This window comes from Magallana gigas, chromosome 1 (genome assembly GCF_963853765.1).
Source record: "Magallana gigas chromosome 1, xbMagGiga1.1, whole genome shotgun sequence".
In the NCBI taxonomy this organism is placed as follows: Eukaryota; Metazoa; Mollusca; class Bivalvia; order Ostreida; family Ostreidae; genus Magallana; species Magallana gigas.
The window spans coordinates 12,939,036-12,961,276 of NC_088853.1; the positions used below are offsets into that span (position 1 = coordinate 12,939,036).

General features: G+C 33.0%; 2 protein-coding genes and 1 long non-coding RNA gene across 5 annotated transcripts in view; all 3 read right to left on the reverse strand.

The window, feature by feature from the left end:
- The window catches only part of LOC105327333 (multiple epidermal growth factor-like domains protein 10), a 43,763-nt gene extending 35,951 nt beyond the window's left edge, over positions 1–7,812 (reverse strand). Inside the window, exon 1 of the mRNA XM_066083401.1 lies at positions 7,661–7,812. Within this exon, the coding sequence (XP_065939473.1) occupies positions 7,661–7,730 (70 nt within the window). The 5' untranslated portion in view covers positions 7,731–7,812. The remainder of the gene's footprint in view (positions 1–7,660) is intronic.
- A 1,511-nt stretch (positions 7,813–9,323) lies between these two features.
- Positions 9,324–13,188, reverse strand: LOC136275106 (uncharacterized). Of its 3 annotated transcripts, none has more exons than XR_010713620.1 (8): positions 13,070–13,188; positions 12,460–12,533; positions 12,090–12,313; positions 11,818–11,942; positions 11,408–11,548; positions 10,988–11,123; positions 10,594–10,814; positions 9,324–9,950 (listed from the first exon to the last, which is right to left on the reverse strand). It is a non-coding gene; the product is annotated as an uncharacterized lncRNA (long non-coding RNA). The 3 variants fall into 3 exon arrangements; XR_010713618.1 differs by having other exon boundaries at positions 11,394–11,548; XR_010713619.1 differs by lacking the exon at positions 11,818–11,942 and having other exon boundaries at positions 11,394–11,548; positions 12,189–12,313.
- Positions 13,189–17,587: 4,399 nt separating this feature from the next.
- Positions 17,588–21,548, reverse strand: LOC117680990 (uncharacterized). The gene is made up of 3 exons (XM_066083415.1): positions 21,457–21,548; positions 21,043–21,117; positions 17,588–19,968 (listed from the first exon to the last, which is right to left on the reverse strand). The coding sequence occupies exons 1-3, from the start codon at positions 21,467–21,469 to the stop codon at positions 18,692–18,694; spliced, it is 1,365 nt and encodes a 454-aa protein (XP_065939487.1). The 5' UTR covers positions 21,470–21,548; the 3' UTR covers positions 17,588–18,691.
- Between the last annotated feature and the right edge of the window lie 693 nt (positions 21,549–22,241).

Here is a 22,241-nt window from a genome sequence, read left to right on the forward strand (position 1 = left end):
ACGTTGGTTAAGGGTCGTCTAACTCTTTAAAACTCCCCTGAGAAATAAAAGTATGTGAAGTATACTGTTTTATTTACTAAAAAGGATGATGTTCTTAAAATTACACATCTTATAAGCTTTTCAGAGGTTTTACTTTGATTCTCGGGAGAACGTGATGTTGGAACGTGAGGTTGGAAACCATTGGTACTATGAATTGTGGGTCAAAATTTACTGACGCCGAAAAAATCTATCAGATCAATGTGTAAACCTTTGTGACGTCACTCGATTATTTTTGATTGAGAGTGTACTGAGGTGAACTTTAGAGGTAGCATTGACTGTATGTTGTATACATCGTTATTGTTTTTATATTGTCTTGCTGATTCTCGTGAGAGTGTGAAGTGATAAAAATTGCCATGATTACAGGGAACTACTGGGACGATTAAAGCAATGCATTACTGGTCCGATTTACTGACGCCAAAAAAATTCGTTGAATGTGCAACTAGTCCGAATTTTCTATTCACACACGCCTTGCCGGTAGAGCTCGCTTCGCACCGACGCTGCGCGCCGGCGAGCTGCGCTCGCTATAACCTTGATAATATGTAATCGGTGTGACCGTTGGACCGAGCGCAGATTTAACACTGTGCAATTTGATTTTTGTAGACCAAATTAAATTCATTTGAAACGCACACAGTAGGATCCGCCTGGTTGCTCACTCAAATCATTAGCCAAAGTTTAACTAAACGTCGCGTGCTCAGTCTACATTATGACGTCATGTTTCATACGTAAAACGTACACGTTTTGTCTTCGGAAATAGCCGAAGAGAGTTACGTAATTCCGAGAAAAAAATCATTTCCTCTTTCATTGTTTATCAATTTAATTCATATAAATGCCGCGGTTATTAAATTGAATACTCAGTATTTAAAAGATTAGTTCCCTGATGTTAATGTTTTTTATTTTCCATCTAATAATTTGATAAGACATACATAGAATTAGTCTTGTTTCTTGATTGAAGCACTATTGAAACTTATCTGGTGTCCTCTTTTATTTCTTTTAATTAAAATTACCTTCTATTGAAACACTTGAACATTTTAATAGTGTTTAGGGGCAATAAACATCGATAAGCACCAGTCAATCAATGATCGAACTAACTTTTTAAAAACAAAATGGCTGCCAATATGGCGGCGCCCAGGGCTGGAAGAAATTTGTTTTGGCCTTAGTGCCCCCGATTCAACTTTCACAGATTTTCTTATATATACGTGTTACCATTAATCCTCGCTTCGCGAGGCGGGCTTCGCCTGCCTCTCGCTGCGCTCGGTAAAATTTATTCATACCAAAAAAAGTGGTTTAAATTAATAATGTTTGATAATGCTATAATTAAGCTTTGATGCAGGTTTGAAGTTAGAGAAATCTCATTTACTGGTGGCTGACATTATTACTTTTTAGGTTTGTTACTGACTGTTTAAAGAAATTTGTGGGGTCGGTCAAGTCCATAGAAGGCGAGGCGGAGCCGAGCCTTCTATGGACTTTACCGACCCCACAAATTTCTTTAAACAGTCAGTAACAAACCTAATAAGTGTTTTGTTTTGTCGAGGACCTAAAGTTTGATATGTAAACAAACGTTTGTGTCGAAAATCAGTTCAAATAACGTTACGTCCGCCATGTTGCGCTATAAATTTTGACGCTTGCCTTTTAAAGAAATTTGTAAGGCAGCCACGTGACGCGTTTCATCCAATGACGTCGCGACATTCTAGTCCGAGGCAAAACAAATTGTTTGTAAACAGTCAGTAACAAATCAAAAAGTGTTTTGTTTTGTCGAGGACCTAAACAACAAAATATAATACATAACAAGTAAATTCATAGGCTTATAATCTAATTTTGTACCTTTCTCGTCAGTCGTCTGAGCAAACCTGAATGCCATTGTATATAGAATCGTTTCATTACGTCACGGGCAAAGGGGGGTCACTCTAAAATATTTTTGGGCTTAAAAATTCAAGGTATGGTTGAACGTTTGAGTAAAAAATCAGCTCAAATATAGTCTCGTTCAACCAGACGCTCAGCTGTCTCCGTAAATCTCTGCTCGTCGGAGATTTACGGAGACAGCCGAGCGTCTGGTTGAACGAGACTACTCAAATAACGTTACGTCCGCCATAAATTTTGACGCCCGCAGTGTAAAGAAATTTATAAGACAATCACGTGACGCGATTCATCCAATGACGTCGAGACATTCTAGTCCGAGGCTAAACAAAATGTGATGTAGAACTCTTTTGTATTAACCCCCCCCCCCAAAAAAAAAAAAATAATAATAATAATTATTAATATGTAAACGGTGTGACCGTTGGACTAAGCGCAGATTTAACACAGTGCAGTTTGATTTTTGTAGAATAAAATTTATTTGAAATGCACACAGTAGGATCCGCCTAGTTGCCTACTCAAATCATTAGCCAAAGTTTAACTAAACGTCGCGTGCTCAGTCTACATTGTGACGTCATATTAGATTTCAGACGTAAAACGTTCAAGTTTTGTCTTCGGAAATAGCCGAAGAGAGTAACGTTATTCCGAATTATTTTTTATTTCTTCTTTCATTGTTTATCAATTTAATTCATATGAATGCCGCTGTAATAAAATTGAACACTTTATTCGGTACCGAAATGATCAGTTCCTTGACCTTAATGTTTTTATTTTCCATCTGATAATTTGATAAGACATACATAGAACTAGTCGTATTTCTTGATTGAAGCAGTACTGAAACTTATCTGGTGTCCTCTTTTATTTTTTTTTAAATCAAATTACTTTTTATTGAAACACAGGAAAATTTTAATCGAGTTTAGGGACAATAAACATCGATAAGTACCGATCAATCAAAGATCGAACTAACGTTTTAAAAACAAAATTGCTGCCAATATGGCGGCGCCCAGGGCTGGAAGAAATTTTTTTGGCCTTAGTACCCCGATTCAACTTTCATTTTTCACTGATTTTCTTATATATACGTGTTACCATTAATCCTCGCTTCGCGAAGCGGGCTTCGCCCGCCTCTCGCTGCGCTCGGTATTATTATTTTGACGTCACACCATCTATTCCGGTTTGGTCTACATATATATAGACAATGTTCACAGTGCTTTGAATAAAAACACTGGTTACATGTAATGCCTTTCTGTGACTACTTAAGCATTTAACTAACCAAAATAATCACACGTCAATAATCAGTAAATGATAAAATCAATACAAATAAGCCTTAACATAGACATTTTAGAAAAATAAATGAAAGCTATTCATCTGTGATAATAGTCACAAATGTCGACAACTGTATCGATATTTGTTGTAAATAAATGAGAAATTGAAAAAACCCTACCAGTGAGCTTTGCACATTCTATAAATTCAGAATTACCATATCGTAATAGTTACATCTACTAAGTATGATTCCCTCTATTTCCTATGGAAACTAATCGGTATTTTATAGGTCTATAGAAACTAACAGGACTGAAATCTACACGCCCCATGTATCGAGTGATCGTAACCTACAGCGACTGAAACTGACAAGAAACTGACAGGACTGAAACAACCCGACTGATATCTACAAGCCCCGTTTATCGATTGAACGAGACCTACAGCGACATAAGAAAAATCACGGACTGCACGAGACAACACTCAAATTCCTATAGGGGCGATTTGACTGTTTCTTTTAGCTAACGTACTGATGTGCATTAGAGCTCGTTTCAAAATACCGTAGATTTTCAGTCTTGTTTTCGTCAGTAGCTCGCTAAATTCAGACGCCTGTTGCATCGCCGGCATCAAAGACATGCCGCCGAAACACCCACGCAATACGACGGCATTAAAGCTAACCGGTCACTTTGCCGGCATTAAAGAAATGCCTCAACCTTAACAATAATTCTGAATGTTAAACTGTTAAGAATTTATTCACATAGGTCCATGCATGCATATATACACGCGTTTACTGACAAATGTTGTTTATGAATTGTTTTCGTGAATATTGTATTCACATGTTTGAATCGTATTGATACATTTACTTCTCTCTCTCTCTCTCTCTCTCTCTCTCTCTCTCTCTCTCTCTCTCTCTCTCTCTCTCTCTCTCTCTCTCTCTTTTGATTGGACAAAAGTCCGCCAAAATTTTTCTTCAGCGAAAAAGCTACAGAATAGCTTCTATGTAGTTCGTATGGAGTTCAGGGGTCAACCCAGAAAAACTCGATACTAAATAAGTGCATTCTAATTAGCACAATCGGCTGCAACTATACCGGCATCAAATATTCAGTATGCAAAAAATAAAAATGAAAAAAAAAAACACCCACGCAAAAACCGGTGGAACCTCTTTTAAATTCTGGTAAAGCCCTGCTTCGCTGATTCTCATAATATCAAGGTTTTATAAATATGGAACTTCGCACAAACTTCATGGAGTTCCGTAATCACAAAAAACATTGACATTGTGAAGATGCTTGCTTGGCAAGTTAAGTTCTATCTCTCATTATCTCTCTCTCCATATCTTTCTCCCTCTCTTTTGACATTTGAAAAAAGTCAATCCGATATTAGTAATGATATGAAATGTTAGTATGCTTAAAAAGTTATTTGTTTTTTTGACCTGCAGTACACTTTTTTAATGCAGTTGCATTGTTCAACCGCATTCGTTGTTAATTGTTGCGGCGGCATGTCCATAGTATCACGGACAAAGACACTTAAAAATGTTAATGTACTCCCTTGATGATTTTAGATGTCTTATTTTCTTATCATTCTTTCTACTAATATCAGCGTTTATTTCCTTAATCTTCTACCGTACTAACATATTAGGCCTACTAGCAACTGCCTTTTAATTTGTCTTGTCAATGCAGTTGCATAATAAAACATGCCTGCAATCTAATGTATGATGGAAATTGAGACCAATAGACAGTATCTAGTTTGATTTTTCGATTATTAATAATGCCTGTTGGTCAATGCATACGCAGTTAATTTTGAGGATATCATTAATTTTCTATATCATTAAATTAACTCATATTGCAACCCATTTTAACATTAAAGAAAAAAATCCGTAAAATATATCATTATTGGCTCATCTATTACATTAATCAAGTAAATATGGATTTCTTGTTCTGTTCCTCTTTGCGTTTCACGTTCCTAGTTTCAGTTTTACCAGGGTCTTTGTCTGCTTTAAGTTTCCAGAAAAGAGGCGTGTTGGTGCAGGCTGCGGCTGCACTACATAATAATATTTTAAAATAGAATTGTCATTTAGCTTTGCAATGTGAGGAAGTGGTGCAGTACCCGGTATTAGTTTTTGACATTCGTAACCACTAATGAAAAGTCCCCTCTTCATTGAGGCAAAGTTACGATTGATCTCTTCCCCCCCCCCCCCCAATTTTATCCATAAATATTTTATTGTTGAAATGCATAACTATAAATTATGTAATGGTCAATCAAACTCTTTAATGTCATTTCAAGCAAGACAGAGAGTTCACAATACAATGTTATATCAAAAAAAGTTGTGCCTTGTTTTACATATTGCAAGATAGAAAGTGCCTAATTCAAAACCAGATATACTTTGGGTCAAAATACAGCAGCAAAGAAATGCAGAAAGGTCAAAACCTTCAATATAAAACGTACGTAAACGATGGCAATACATGTACAAGCGGTATTGGTTCTGTTTGCCCTTGATTTTTAGTCATATGTAGAACATCCGAGTTATCTCGCATTCATAATTAAATCAGTTCCACTGTTTGTCATCTCACTAATATACCCCGAATAGATTGTTTTAACAAGCATTTCTCAAATATTATTAAAAATTGTGTGTTTTTGATTGCCAACTTTGAAAACCTTTGCTATGGTGATAATTCACATTCACTCCTAAGATACCCTCGAACTATTCATTAATTCAAAGGAGAACGATGAGTGAAATGTTTTGCCGAAACTTTTTCTTCTCTTGCTTATGAAAACGAATAATCAACCTTTTAAATATAAAAAGAATAAGCAGAATATATTTGTAAATTAATTTGTAAATAAAATCTGATTTTCAAAAATCGCACCAATGATCACACGAAATGCTTCTCAAAGGAACATTTATAGGATCCACACAATTCAATATTTGTTCTCAAAAAATCTCATAGTAAGGGGGGTATAAAAAATATTTCATACACGAAATGTCTCATTTACTAACACTGCCTCATTTTAAAAACCTACAGCCAATTTTGCTCAAATATCCTACGCGTTTGTGAATTTTGCTGCAATATTTAAGTCATTATAAACTTTACAAAGTTCATCGCTAAAAATGATAATATCCGACAGTCTACACATATTCTTAACTTAATATTTGTTTATTAGCGGATCGATATTTGTTTGTAAACGTTTCAGTATGTTCAGCGAGAATGTGAAGAGAATATTATTAGGGAGAGGGCAAATTCAGTTTTTATAACTTGTGCCTAATCCCATTGTAATATATATGCAATAAAATATGTTCAAATCAGAATATGGAAACGAAGTACAATTTTTAGTGACAATAATATTAAATTAACAAAACATATTATAAGATTATTTGAAACATTGACATGCACATCCCGTTAAATTTCGTGTATTTGCTTCCCTATCTTCCTCAGATGCCCCGTAACGAAGTCGTACCGAACAGGAAGTTAATAACATCTGTTTTGTCTTGTGCATAAATTGTGTTCCCAATTATTCATATATACCTGCGATATTCTATCGACGACTGCTGTTATCTAAAATCACGCAATGTACATAAACCTATACAGTGCAAGCATGATACACATTTTAAATTCAGGAATATCTTAAACACACAAGTGGCGAGTTTACTTTTGTCGTTAAAAGATTTAATCATTAAGCACAAGTATAACTTGTATTCTTTTATCAAACTGTGACTAAAACATAAAAAACCAAAATGACAAGGATAGCATACAATTCTCTTAAAAACACAAAACAAAAAAAAACCTTTTCAGTGGAGGAGGAGGATGATTTCATGATAATTAACATACCAAATTGCTGGCCTTTAAACATGTCCTCTTCAAATCTTTTACTTATCATTCTAACACATATTTCAGAGACAATCAATTTTACATGTTTTAATTCTTAGATCTGCACGTTAATTGAATTTATCGATACCATTACTGTAAAATACTGCATTTGGTTTAATAAAAGGTGAACTAATTGCACATGCATCTTGTGCAGAGATGTATAATGATTTGCATCAATTGTCTTGTTACTGTTCATTATGTTCATTCAAATCAGACTTAAAATATGGCTAAAGAGCAAGAAAACATTAATGCTATCAATAGTTTTTATAATTTGTTTTTCATTTTTGACTGGCTCAATGTCGTTGGTAGGAAAGTAATTTGTATTTAAAAGGAAATATCTTAATTTAGATACATAAAAGTTCTCTTCAATTTTTCAATGCCCAAAACCACATTTAGCTTCAATAGTTTGTCTTATCACGGCCTCATAAGATAAATGTAGGGAACATCTATTTACAGGTTGTGAAATGTTTTTATTTTCTATTACATAAAAAAACAATCAACAAATATTTAAACTTTATTCGCATTGTATGCATGAATAACCTATATTATGAGCTTCCGTAACAACGACCAACACATATCAACTTAAAACAATAATTACTTTTAAGCATCTTGAACGCAAAGGGAATATACTAAAACAAATGACAAAAATTGATACTTACAATAACTTAGTACGGATATACTACTCAATAAAAGAAGAAACACAATACTTTGAGCGTCTTTCGTGGCCATTTTTGTTTGCTTGTGTTGTGGTGTGCTTCTCTACGGTACAATAACTTTTCCGGGTGGAAGATTTCAGGATAACATTACACGTTCGTCCAATTATGTCTGGTTTTAAATGTCTTTTTAATTTTTTTTTCACAATCAGCAATATGAGTCCTTGTTTAATTTCCTTTTAGAGAATATACTATTTTTTCTTGTTAAGTAATTGTGATAGGTAGGCCTGTATTACCACCTTTAGAAATCAATATAATTTAGGACCATACAGGTTAGATACAAGGACACACTATCGGCCAATCACCTTTTAGCCTTATACAAATAAATGCAAGTCATTCAAATATTGTGAACAAATTAACATGTTAAATAACATATAACTTTAGAGTCAATACAGAAAATCGATATTGCTTAAGTAAAATGAGTAGATATAATTGCACATGGATTTGAATATGTTGAAGACGATGCCTACCCCCAAAAAGAGAAAAACAATCAAAAACCTCCAATAATAATATCTAACCAACGAAATGGAGGGCAGGACAGACAAGGTTTCAAAATAAACCAAAAACATATGCTTCAAAGTGACAAATACATATATTCGACTGACAATCAATAAATCTCACTAGGGACCTCCAAACATGGATTTTTTTTTTTATATAGAGGCCAGATATTTTGAACATGTCATGCCTAATTTTCTACTACATGTATGATAAAAAAATATTTGTTCTTTATCTTTAAAAAACGAGTTTACACTTTGGACAATATGTTAAAAGGCGAAATGCAATTTGAAGTTTACACACCACTTATACGCGTTAATGCTCAAGAAAATTGTTGCATAAAATCGTGCACTTAAACATGTTTACATAATATGCCTATGTGAACAACCTGTTTCACTTCCTTATGACAGATATCAAATATCTTTTCGATGTTACACACCGCATTGATATCTTTTTAGATTATACGCTCTTAACGCTGTGTACCTTATTTCTCTTTCGGTTTTTAGAAAAGTGTTGCACAAGAACTGAATATTTCCAATAACTTTCAGTGCTAATTTGCTAATGTAACATCTTTAAATGTTTAACAAAATCATGAATTAATTGTCTTTTTAAAATGTAGCTCCATTCTAAATTCTTTTTCTTTTTAAAAATAAAGTCGATAGTAACATGTACATTTAGCGAATAATTTCAGCAGTTACTTAATTTAAACATGTCTAGCCTGTATTTGTAGAGACAACTTTGGAAATATCGTGTTTGCGTTTCAAACCCCTCTTTTATTATTTAATGTTTATGTTTGCCTCATCAATACATTAAGAGGAGGATACAACAATTATAATAATCACAATTTTATTTCTGCACATACATGTAATGCACAAACTATGAATACAGTTTACTGCTACAATGCACAGGAAATAAAAGTAGATTTCTTAAACTAAAACACATATTTTTATATCATATGGAAATTTACCAAGAAGCTTTCAAGATGAAGTAAGAAATGCAAAATTGTAAAGATGCGATACACGACCAACAGCAATAGGTTACCTAAGTTACTCAAAAGACCTATAAATAGATACTTTTTTCTATAAGGCTATATGTATCCCCCCTCCCCCCCCCGATTCCCCCAAAAAGAGTAAGCCCTTGTCCTAAGAAAACATGTTTGACAAAATTATTGAATTTTGTTTATCAACCTTGACTGTAAAAGTACCTTATAAAATCAAAACATGTTATATTAAAGAAGATCTTACCAAATTGGCCGTACCAAAGGGCCTAAACCCCTTCATGTAGATGTATTTATACACATCATAACAATGCATCTAGGTTTTCTCAAATATAAAATTTTGGAAGTATAAAGGAATATTTTCTAAGAGTATATACATTTTAACATTAGGGGCCTACTGACCCTGCTTCAGGGCCTGAACCCCTAACCCAGAGACCATGTCATTTGCAATTTGATACATGGTTTCATGGCATCATACCAAGCATATAATGTTTTCTAACTTTTGTTGGAGTAGAAAATAAAAATATTTTCTTAAAAGATGCGGAAGTGCATCATTTCTTGGTCTTAACTTTACATTCAATATTTATTTAAAATCAGAGGTCGATTTTCATCTAATTCGTATATCTTTTTGACTGATAAAAAGAAAACAAAATCAGTCGGCATGATAATAGTTTACAAGTAATTACATATGTACAAAGGTTAAACAATCTAAAACGTGTAGAAACACAAACAAATTGTCATTATCTAGATGTAACCGAGCAGTAAGGAATTCCAAAAGACAGCCGTTTTGTTTAACAGATTTATTAAACGTTTTAAAGCATTGACCTATAAACAAAGAAAAATACATTAGACAAAATACAATTTTACATGTAAATTCAATATGTTTTAGTTTCGATAATTTGTTCATAAAAATGCAACCGTTACTTCAGTATTCATTTATATGGTAAAACATGTTTTGTAGCAATTTAATATTAGAACTTACAAACAAGTTTCAGAAATTACAATGGCAAGATTAACTGCAAAAATACGATAAAGTATAAACCTTGCAATTAAAATAATATGCCCTAATCACTATCATGGTAGTAAAGAAATATATAACTAAATATGATATTAACATACCACAAGATGCAGCTGATAAACACTGGATTGTCCGACGTCGTTTAAAATGAAATACTGCCCAATTGGACTTAGGTTGAACGGTTACTTATACTAATAGAGAATCAAATTTATTGGATAATAATATGAACCAATGAAATTAAAGAACCATACGCGCGCAATAAAACTTTAGATGAATAATATTTAAGAATATACTGCACAAAACGAAAATAGAAAATCCAAAAACGAATAAATACATATGAAATAGATAATAATAAATCTGTTCTACCACATAGAGAAGCAATCTGCAAAAGAATATTTGATACAAACTGAAAATGTAAAAAATGCAAAATTGTAAAGTTTTCAGATCCAGCTTTTTTATATACACAAGTCTAAACATTTGCGTAAATGCTTTTGTCATTTTCAAGGCTGGGAATTCATGTAGACATCTTCCATTCCAGAGTCAGTTTTGATATACTGAGCCACTGCTTGGCAACAAAAAGTGTACTCATTCTAAAATGAAAATTATTTTTATTTAAACTAATTTTTTATATCAAGATAAGAGGAAACAAACCATGATTGCAAAAGTTAAAAAAAAAGAAATACTTCACGTGTGCGTGTACAAATTTGATGGAGAAACTATGTATTTCAACGTGAATATCAATTTGTTTCGTTACATATATTACCATGCTAGTGATCATTTCCGGACGACGACTCTATTGCTGTCTGACAATGGTGAACATGTCCACCTCCTGATCCTGATGTAGTTGTTGTATAGCGTTGTAGACGGCACAAAATAATCCGCATCCGGTAGCGCCATCTCTGGAAACGGAATGAAATTTTATTTTAATGTAGCAGGTTTTATAACTTTGTAAATTTATAAGTCAATACTATTGAATATTTATATTTATGTGTCTCTTTCAGTGTGTGATTCTCAAATGGAGGATCAAAGAATTGGTAAGAACATCAACAAAATGCCTAAAATTATAGCATTCATTATTTTTGTTTCCATTCATAAAAAAGTGGATCTAGATATTAGATTTCAGATAGATTATTTCCTATGTTAGTCTTTTAGTAAAATTAGATAGCAACTAGGAAAGAACAACCATTCTGTTTTCGGGATCGATTTTCGGCCCCAGCATTATCAACATTACAAGTTCTAAAATGCCGTTGGTTTCAGTCGGAAGGTCTTCTTTGAAATGCCACGATGTGCTTTCACAGATAGTAACCTCCTGCCAATCATTAGACTGAAAAATAGAATTATTATTCCAATATTACAGGTAAACCAATAGAGAAGATATTATATGAACAACAAAATATGAACACTGTTATTAGGAACATTAAATAACTGTCAAATAATCTTTACTCTAACAATGAGTCTAATAAATTTAAAATTCTATGTTCTTCATGTGTTTTGATTTTGTTTTGTCATGCATTTGCAAAAAACCCACTATGCACAAATAAACATTTGAACTGAAAGCTTACAAGATAAAAAAAAATTATATCAAGTACGCACCGATACAGCGTTCATCCTGACTTTCAACTTCATGACATGGAACATATTTTGGAACTAGAAATGCTTTCGACTTCGAAATTACACAGCTCACGGCGACGGTCAGACAAAGAATACCATTCAACATTCTACAAATCAAACAATGTTGCATTATTAGTTTTACTGTAATGACAAAATATATAAAACATGTAGACATCCCATATTTTCCAATCTGATCGCTATGTCCATTTGCATTGATTTTCAATTTTCTGTTACAATTTATTATAAATACTCACTGACATTGGTACAGCGTTGACGTATGTGCTGCGTCCAGGGACATGGGATGTCAGTATTATTCTCAACTTGTCAGCTTAAAAATTATATCAAGTACGCACCGATACAGCATTCATCCTGACTTTCAACTTCATGACATGGAACATATTTTGGAACTAGAAATGCTTTCGACTTCGAAATTACACAGCTCACGGCGACGGTCAGACAAAAAATACCATTCAACATTCTACAAATCAAACAATGTTGCATTATTAGTTTTACTGTAATGACAAAATATATAAAACATGTAGACATCCCATATTTTCCCATCTGATCGCTATGTCATTTGCATTGATTTTCAATTTTCAGTTACAATTTATTATAAATACTCACTGACATTGGTACAGCGTTGACGTATGTGCTGCGTCCAGGGACATGGGATGTCAGTATTATTCTCAACTTGTCAGCTTAAAATTGTAAACAGAATTATTTATTTAGAACAACAGCTAAGCTGTTTCTTTGCAACTGTTATGAAGCTACTCACATATGCATCATACTAAGCGGGAGAAAAAAACCCTGTACTGTTCATAATTGAATTCTATAGATAGTTACATCGAAAATCAAATATTTCATAATGTTGTGACCACACACCTTTGTTGTTTAGCACATTATTCATTCTTATTTGTGCATCGCAGTTTATAAATATTATGGAGGGCTGTATTCTTATCCTACATTACATAAACTATAAATAAGGTAGCCTATGCTTACTCAATCATACGACAGTTATTTAGCGTGGGTTCATTTTTTTTAATTATTAAAACGTCTTCTATTATTAAAAAAAATAAGTACTTCCTTACCTATTGGTCAATGATATATGCATTTTAGTTTATATACTGCTTTAAAACAATCACATGGGTGCATCAAAATATTCATAAAAATATATTTCATTATCGAAAAAGAAATAGCTATTAAGTGGATTGACTGTATGTTACATAGTACTTACAGCGTTTTGTATCATGTTCATGCGATCTTCTCTCATCGTATGTACAAACTCCACAATGTTTATCCTGCCTTCTCGTTCCCCCTGCGCTTGTAGTGCATCAAGGGCGATAAATGTCCCAGTGCGGCCGATGCCAGCGCATAAACGAAGCATGTCTTACTATTGGTCATGGATGTTGTAAAGAAAATTAGTGTCATCGCAAAGAAACACAATCCTGCAAGCGTTTTATATAAAAAAAAATTCAAATCGATTAAAAACCAAAGTTTTATCAAAATTGTGTCTTTAAGGGTTGAAATTGACAATTGATATCAAATATAAAATGTGATAAATATTAAGTCATGTCGATTTGATTTTTGAATTTTTTCTCATGAAATTTAACGAAGAAGGGTTTGTAATGCAGAATCTATAGTAACGTTATAAAAATATGTGCCCACAATGAACAACAAGTTTACTTTCAGGACGTTTTTCCATTGCCAATGAAACGTAACGGTGATACGCAAGGAGTTCATGCGGACTTGGTGTTCCGTGATCAGGCCACCCTGTGTACTGGGGATGTCTGATCTGGCGGCTTTTCTTTATTTGTTCAAATAAGTAACACGTAAGAAATCATTATAACACAACGCATACAATAACGCATGATAGTCATATATATTTCTACATACATTTATTTCATCAATAAATAAATTATGTTTACTCAGGAATTCCCTACTTCAAAGCATAATCATTACTGACTAAGGTCAGAAACAACATTACACATCATGTGATAAACAATTTCAAAATTGAACGTTGATAAATACCCTAACAAATAATGTCACCTTTAAAAAAAATAATAGTATTTTGGAGAAAGAGGTAATATTTATTTTAAAATCAGTATCTATAACAAAATGCATTGTATATAAAGATTGCATATCTGTCTTTCCACAAAAACAAGATAGTTTGATAATTTACATGGCTATTTGCAAACCTTTAATTGATGAATCGAAAAATAAGCATACGTTTTCGTAGATACAAGGTGAATGCTGATTTTTCCTTTTGTTATTTTACTTCCGTCAATCTCAGGCCAGTATCTCTCACATTTTACCTATCATAACAGTTGAAAAGAAATATTTCTGTACTTAATTAACTTTTATACGAATATACCACTTATTAAACATCACTGCAGGATTGTTAAAAATCTTGAATGGATCTGTTTTGAAAAAAAAACCCAAAACATTAACACAAATACTTTGGTATTTGGAGAAAAAGAATGAAACAAAATTAAAACAAGTGAAAAGCTGTCAATGTGACAGCAAACCGGGTTTTCATTTATGTGAACTGTATCCGTAATCAATGTCAACCCGTATCCAGTGAAATGGAGTACCCTATATGCAATATTTTGCCAAAAAATGACTAAGTTCAAAAGCTGTTTTTTTTAATTAATTAACGGAAATCAAAATCCTAGCAATCTGCACACCTCTGATATATGTATAATTAATCTGCAAAAGAACAACTTCCTATCTTGAGAACTGTAGGGAGAGTTATCTGTACAATGAGGGTACCCTATATGCAATATTTTGCCAAAACATGACTAAGTTCAAAAGCTGGTATTTTTTCATTCATTATCGGCAATCAAATTCATAGCAATATGCACATCTCTGATATATGTACAATTGATCTGCAAAAGAACAACTTCCTTACTTGAGAACTGTAGGAGGAGTTATCCGTACAATGAGGGTACCCTATATGCAATATTTTGCCAAAAAATGCCTAAGTTCAAAAGCTGGTATTTTTTTCATTAGTTATTGGAAATCAAAATCCTAGCATTATGCACGCCTCTGATATATGTACAATTGATCTGAAAAAGTACAACTTCCATTCTTGAAAACTGTAGGAGGAGGTATCCTTACAATGAGGGTACCCTTTTGGCAGCCGCCCGCCCGCCATTTTCACCATTTTAATAATCGGATTTTTCCGTTGGACAACCCGGTTAATAAAATTTGTACCTAATTTTGAGTCGCATGATTTGCCATTCATTTCAAATGCCATGGAACTAAGTATTCATTTTCTTTGGTTATCCATGGCATTGCAACAAATGATATAGTTTTGAATTTCTGTAAAAAAAGCCCTAGGCTTTTGTTTTTCGTTCTCTTTTATTATCATTCTCAAAAAAGGTTCGTCGGTGGTTTTTTGATTGTAAAATATCACTGATCTATGAGGGTAAAAGTTAAAAATAGCACTGTAGCTGTAACTAGTTTACAATTTTTTAACATTTTCAGACTTGTGTTGGTTCATAGTTCATAATTGGAATTAAACCCTAAAAACATATGGCACCCAGGGCTATCCTTTTACTTCTTACATGTTTTGTAAGAGTACTTATTCTTAATCTGATAATAAAATGAGTTATTTCGCTTTGATCATATACATGGTGTGCTAGCTGTTTAAATATTTTTCCAATCGCTGACAATGCTCTTAAAATGTTTTAGAAAATGTCATCAAGAAATATCAAGCATTCTTTAAGATGAATTTCACCCGTAAATTTTTCCATTAAGCGTTGAAAAGTAGCAGGAGCATTTGTAAGTCCAAAACACATCCTATTGCATTCGTAAAATCCTATGTTACCTACCAAAAAAGCTATTGTGTTTGTCCTTCTCTGCTATCTCCACCTGCCAATATTCAGATCTGAGGTCCAATTTGCTGAAATACTTCGCTCCACTCAAAGTATCGACAATGTCATCAAAACACGGTAGAATAAAGCAATCGTTTTTCGTTTTTGAGTCTCACGTAAATGCAAAAGCGAAGAGATCCGTCGGATTTGCGGACAAACACAACAGTTGCTATTAGATTCTCTGATAACCCCTGAATGTAACATTTCTTTAACATGCTAACATATTAGGTGGTATTCTCTTGTACGGTTGTTTGAATGGAGTTTCATCCTCTAATTCAATAAGTCTCTTTTACCCAAATCTAAAAGACCTTTTGAAAAAAACATAACTATTTTCCTTGAGAAGAGATTTGACTCTGTCAAATTGTTCTGTACTTAAGAGGCAGTCTATGATAGAACCATGCAAATGGCTATCAATGGAAGTATATCGAAATTTCATGAGACTTGGCACAAATACTCATGATAACCTAACTTGATTATGATGAGAAGGATTTTGATTTCATTACATCAGTAACCATGGAAACGGATGGCACTTGGGTTTTCCCTTGTTCTATTTATAGAACTTTTAAGAAATCAGACAGTATGCAATTCTTTTTAATTTATTGGAAATATTACACACTGCAATTGAATGAAACTCATTTCTTCACATTGTGAAAACCCATAGTAATTCTAAATAATATGAATTTAAATTTCTAAACACAATACACAAAGATATGAGGGTCTTAACTTCATGAAAATACTGAAATTTTACCAAAATTGACCTATTTGCACTAAAACCAGCATAACTGCCCAAGAAACGCATCAATTAATATAATATTTTGTCAACTTAAAGAGTCTTCACTTGTCTTTAATCTGTTTGATGGAATTTGGTTGCAAATGAAATTCAGTGGAAATATCGGGGGGGGGGGGGGGGGGGGGGGTGGGTGGACATGGTGCACTAACACTTAAAGTAGGTAAAATGCTCTTACATAATTATTTAGATTTTCTCGCCAAATAAAACAACTGAAGAATTAAATAGTCTTACAATGATTAAAAATTAAACACTCATTATTACTATGGATTGCCCTCAGTCATTGGGGGTGGGGGGGGGGGGAGAGGGGGGGGGGGTGCAATTGAAAGGAAACTTGGACCATTAAGGTAGAGCTTGCAATCCAATACAATTTGAATCTGTTGAGTATTGTATACATGTCATATCATTTTGTCCAGGAAAAAGAGCTCTATTATTGTAAATGGTTCTAAATAATATTGCCCCTGTCTCATTTGCTTAATTCACTCATGCAATTTTAAGCCTTGTGCTGAAATGTATCTATAATTTGTTATCAAGAATGTGTTTCACCCATAAATAAATTTCTCGGAAAACTTACCGGAATGTGATTATATGTTTTCATTATGAATGTTGTGCGATAATGACAAATATTAACTTTCATAATTTAAAGATTGGTTTCTCAATTTATGAATGGCACTATCCTATTACAAGAGATATTATCCTTAAGGTGGTTTGGGACAATTCCATGTTCTTACATATTGTTTATCGAAATAAACAATAAAATGATGTGTAATTATATATTAAGTAGTTTCTTTCCCGATATTGTCACTTAACAGGGTAGCGCAGTGGGTTAGAGGGTTTACTACGAATCTGCAAGTCATGAGTTCGAATCCTGCTTGGGCTTTTACAATTTTTACCTCTCCAAATATTTTTTTAAGCTATTTTCCAGTTAAATATTGTAAAATTTGAAAATTCTAAACCGATGGAAATATTTGAATTAAAACATACATTAATCCATAATAATATTGACAGATGTCCCATACCACCTTAATTTATATAAGTATCCACTTTGACATAAAACTGTACAATAACAATGGATTTCATGTTACATGTATTCAAATTTTAATGAGTGTACATATCAAACGATTCTTATTATCATACATTTTTAAGCAAAGTTTACAACATTAGCATATTGATAAGATGATATTTGAGAAAAACACAACAAGTAACAATCTTTTAAGTTAATATATAACCTGTTTAATATTCATGGATTTTTTGGTACAATAATGAACGTTAAAAAGTACATATAACCATCTGATATGAAAACAAAAATGCCTACATGTAACACTCGTTTACAAGAAATACTTGAAATGAGCCTTTGCTTCAAATGGAGCAAAAACAAAGACCAAATTACTCCTGACCAGTTATTAAAATGAAATATGACTAGCAATTCTTTACAAAGTTATGCAATAAAATATGCAATAGAGACAAATTTCAACCTTCAATGAATATATCAGATAGAGAATTTCAATTTCAGAATAAAAAATACGTGAATTGAAATATTCATTATTCAGTTACTTAATAATAATAGATAGAGATGTGTAATTAATTTAAATTAAGAAAGCTATCATCACCAATTAATACATGTGTCCCTATTAGCCAAATAACAACATCAATAATACAGGTAGTGCTATTAGTCAAATAAAATCATCAATTTATACATGTAGCGCTATTGGACAACTATTATCAATTAATACATGGATCACTATTGGCCAAATAACAACATCCATTCATACATGTAGTGCTATTAGTAAAATAAAATCTTTAATTCATACATGTAGCCTTTTTAGACATCTAAAATCAATTCATACATGTAACACTATTAGACAACTACATGTGTTAGCATTAATAACCAAACAACATCAATTCACACATGTAGCACTTATCTATTAGTCAAATAAAATCATCAATTCGTACATGTAGTGCTATTAGACAACTTTTATCATCATACATGTTGCACTAAAAGCTAAATAACATCATCGATTCATACATGTAGCACTAATAACCAAACAACATCAATTCATACATGAAGCACTATTTGCCAAATAACATCATCAATTTTAACATGTAGCAATGTTAGACGACTATGAACATTGATTTATGTATGTACGTTTCACTATTGGCCAAATAACATCACCATTTGTGTCTCACGGAAAGTCTAAGGCAAGTACTTCATGGCCCAATCGGCAATTATCAACACCTCGTGTGACTTCAAGTTTTGGAGAATGTTCCTTTTACACAAGTCCTGATTAACATTCCTGATTAAATGATCCCTCCAAGCCCAAACTTTCTCTGCTGACACCCCAAAGTCATGTTTAACTTCTTTCCTTTCTTGGATGCTTGGAAAATTTGTACCCTCTATTAAGTCATGAATTTCGGTTCTAACACTATACATGATGTCACAAGACTCACAGGTACCAGTGTGAGCATGCTGGCACTCTTCTTCCGACAATGCATATTGTATACAGTGTTGAGCACAGTCACTTTCAGGTCTGATGTGACTTCTAAACCCACTCTTTAAATGCAGCTTCAAAGTGTCAATCTTCCCTTTAAGTTCAGATATTCTAATCTCTGGAAGTGCAAGATTTGACACAATCCTCTTCAAGGTATCCATGCCCTCTAGACCATCACTAACAAAGTTGTCCAAACCATGAAGAGATTGAAGCTGGGAGGCTGCACATGCCTTGATAATTTTGTAAAGAGTTGCCCTGGATGGAGAAATTAGAGAATTCTCCTTGCAGTAGTTTTCATATGCGGTAATAAGCCGAAAAGCAATCATTGTTCTAATCATCTTTGGAACTTTCACTGTAAGGCCTGAGGATAACTTCAAGTTTTTTGATCCAAAACCAACAACTTGAAGATAACACGGAGCAAAAATGAATTCAATAAAGTGATGAATTTTCTCCTTTGAAAGACGTAGTCGGGATATTTTTGGTGGAGTTACATACTGTCCAGGTCCATGTGTTGAAACGTACTTTCTTGCAGCATCAATTTTGTAGATGGTCAATCCTTCAATAAAAGTCTGAAGCTCTGACTTGGTGTACATTCCCACAATTATGGACAAAATCTGTATCTTAGTTGTATAATCTTCAGCTTTTCGGTAAGCTTCTACAACAGTCTCTGTGAGGGGATCTTTAGGTCTGGGTTCCTGATCTTTAGGTTTTATGCTTTCCAAGACATCCTTCATCAAGAGGGAGCCCTGGGATGGTGCAATGCTTTCACAAACATATTGGAAGGCAGTACGAGCTTGACGTATGTAGTACATTCTCGTTGAATACTGAAGTTGATCAAGATTCATTGATGGCTGTGATTTTAAAGGGGAGTACTTTCCATCTGACATTAATTCCATAGCTTCATTAAAGATTTCACGCTGTGATCTTTCATCTTTGGACCAATCAGACCCCACAGTTTTCTGAGATGACAGAAGATCAAAATCTAAAAATAAATATAACAATAAATATTATATATATACCGGTATATTCCTTCAAATATATTTATTCAAAGCATTACACTAAACCCAGCTGTTGGATGCACGCATATATATATATATATATATATATATATATATATATATATATATATATATATATATATATATATATATAAACATTTGAAACATTCAATTCTGTATGAACTTTTTCGTGATGTCACAATGATCATAGCATGCGCTTATCTCTTGTCGCTTGGATTATTGTAAACATAAAATCTAGATAATTTTAACAGTTCTGAACAATTTGTTTTTTTCAAACTTAAATATAAGTAATATACAGCAATGTTAAAAAGTACACTGGGATATGAAAATGAGGAAAGAGGGTGTGATATAATGGTGGAAGGAAACTTACATTTTTTCATCAGAAAAGTCATTTAAATCAGCATTTAATTTGTAGAATTTAAAGTACACAATATTGCGCAAGTCCATAAATTCAAAAAAGGGGTTTTTTATGTTTTGTTTTTGATTTTTGTTTTTTTCATGACTTAAAGAATACCATAATAACATTGCATGTTTTTCTTCTTTTTTTTAACAGTGTAAGTTAACAGTGAATGACTAGGTGCTGTATTTCTTGTTTGTTATGTTTCATCCTGATTATTGATGAAATACAATGTAAGAGTAAGCTCCCAAGGCACTCCGAATAAATCGTTTACATAAAATTCATCATGAGTTCACCGTTCACTTTGTGCTTTTGCTTCAATTGCGTTTTGCGTTCGCTCATTGCGAATTCCATTCAGAGTTCGCTAACCATCCAAGTGGAAACGTAGACTGCTTCATGGACTGTAACTGTAGTCACCAGAATCAATCGCTGCACAAAGTTTTATATTTATCAGGCAAAGGGTTCTCAATTGAAAGATAATGAGTGCAAGATTTACTTTCTAATACACTTCTGTATATGAGAAAGCTTGCAGACAAAGTGGTTCCTAAAAATTCACAATATTGCTATCTGGGAATTAATATAATTTTAACTTCATATAATCAGAATATTTTTAACTGAGGGGCACATGTATTTGTCGTACCTGAATCTGTTGTCTGAGAGCATGGTGCACTATCGCTTTTGGTATTTTCTGGAGCATCAATTCTTCTATCCGTGTCTAAAAATAAAATTGAAATCTGTATGTATATATCCAAAATAGCAAATTAAACTTTGTCTTTTTAGTTTGTACAAGTCATACTTCACAAGGACCAATTTGTGATAGGTCTTTGTATTGAAATCTTGAGATTTATATTCTACATGTAATTCATAACTGCACAGCTGCACCTGTACATGTTGCATGTGAACATGATACACAATGTTTTTTTATAAATGGGTTGGGATCACCCCCCCCCCCCCCCTCCTCCCCCAAATAAGAATTATTTTTCAGGTATGTGCTATATTATAATATATGAAATATAATATATAACAGAGCATTATGCACTTGATATCACCTTACCTGATATTTCCATACTGTCTTCAGGCACAAACAGTTGCCTTTCATTCTCTTGGTCCTCTGAAAGAACAAAAAAAAAGCTCACTTAACCAATGTATTATTCATTCAAAATGATGATTACCAACAAAACAGCCACAACACTAGACAATACAAATGATTCTATTAAATTGTAAAATATAATTTTTTGTCTATTTTATACCTCTTGGGTGAAAAAAAAAAGATCCATCAGCGTCCATTGCTTCAGAATTTGTAGTTCTCTCTAATAAAAAGCATATTTCTACAAAAAAGTACATGTAATGTACATGTATATAATATCATCTAATATAACAGTATATGTAATCTATATAAATCTTATTTCTGATTTTCATACACAATATCTAATGTACATATTATACAAATATCAATTGGATATCCCAAGTGTTGATTAGTTGAACTTTATTGACATATTATGATATAACTAAATACAAAGTGTAGACGATTAAAGATTTTGATCCAAAAGATATTGTTATTATCAGTTATTCTAATGTTTTCCAGCTAAACAAGTTTTCAGCATGAATACAAACTAAGAGCTATCTTAATGATAAAAATACATTAACCCTTTGAAATACCCTTTGATTTTTTAAACCTTTGTATGTGTCAATCTGTGTTATGCTCTTAAATGCTTCAGTGAGAGAAGCAGGTCTGGCATACCCCCCCCCCCCCCCCCCATTCAATATCTTTGGTATGAAAATATCAGACAACATTTGTTCTTACATGCAGTACTCCTCAACCCCTTTGTATTTATATTT

Coding starts and splice junctions, on each gene's coding strand:
- LOC117680990 (XM_066083415.1), bottom strand. Junction 19,969..21,042: donor CTCTCAGACAACAGATTCAG/GTACGACAAATA, acceptor ATTTATTTTTAG/ATTTTGATCTTCTGTCATCT.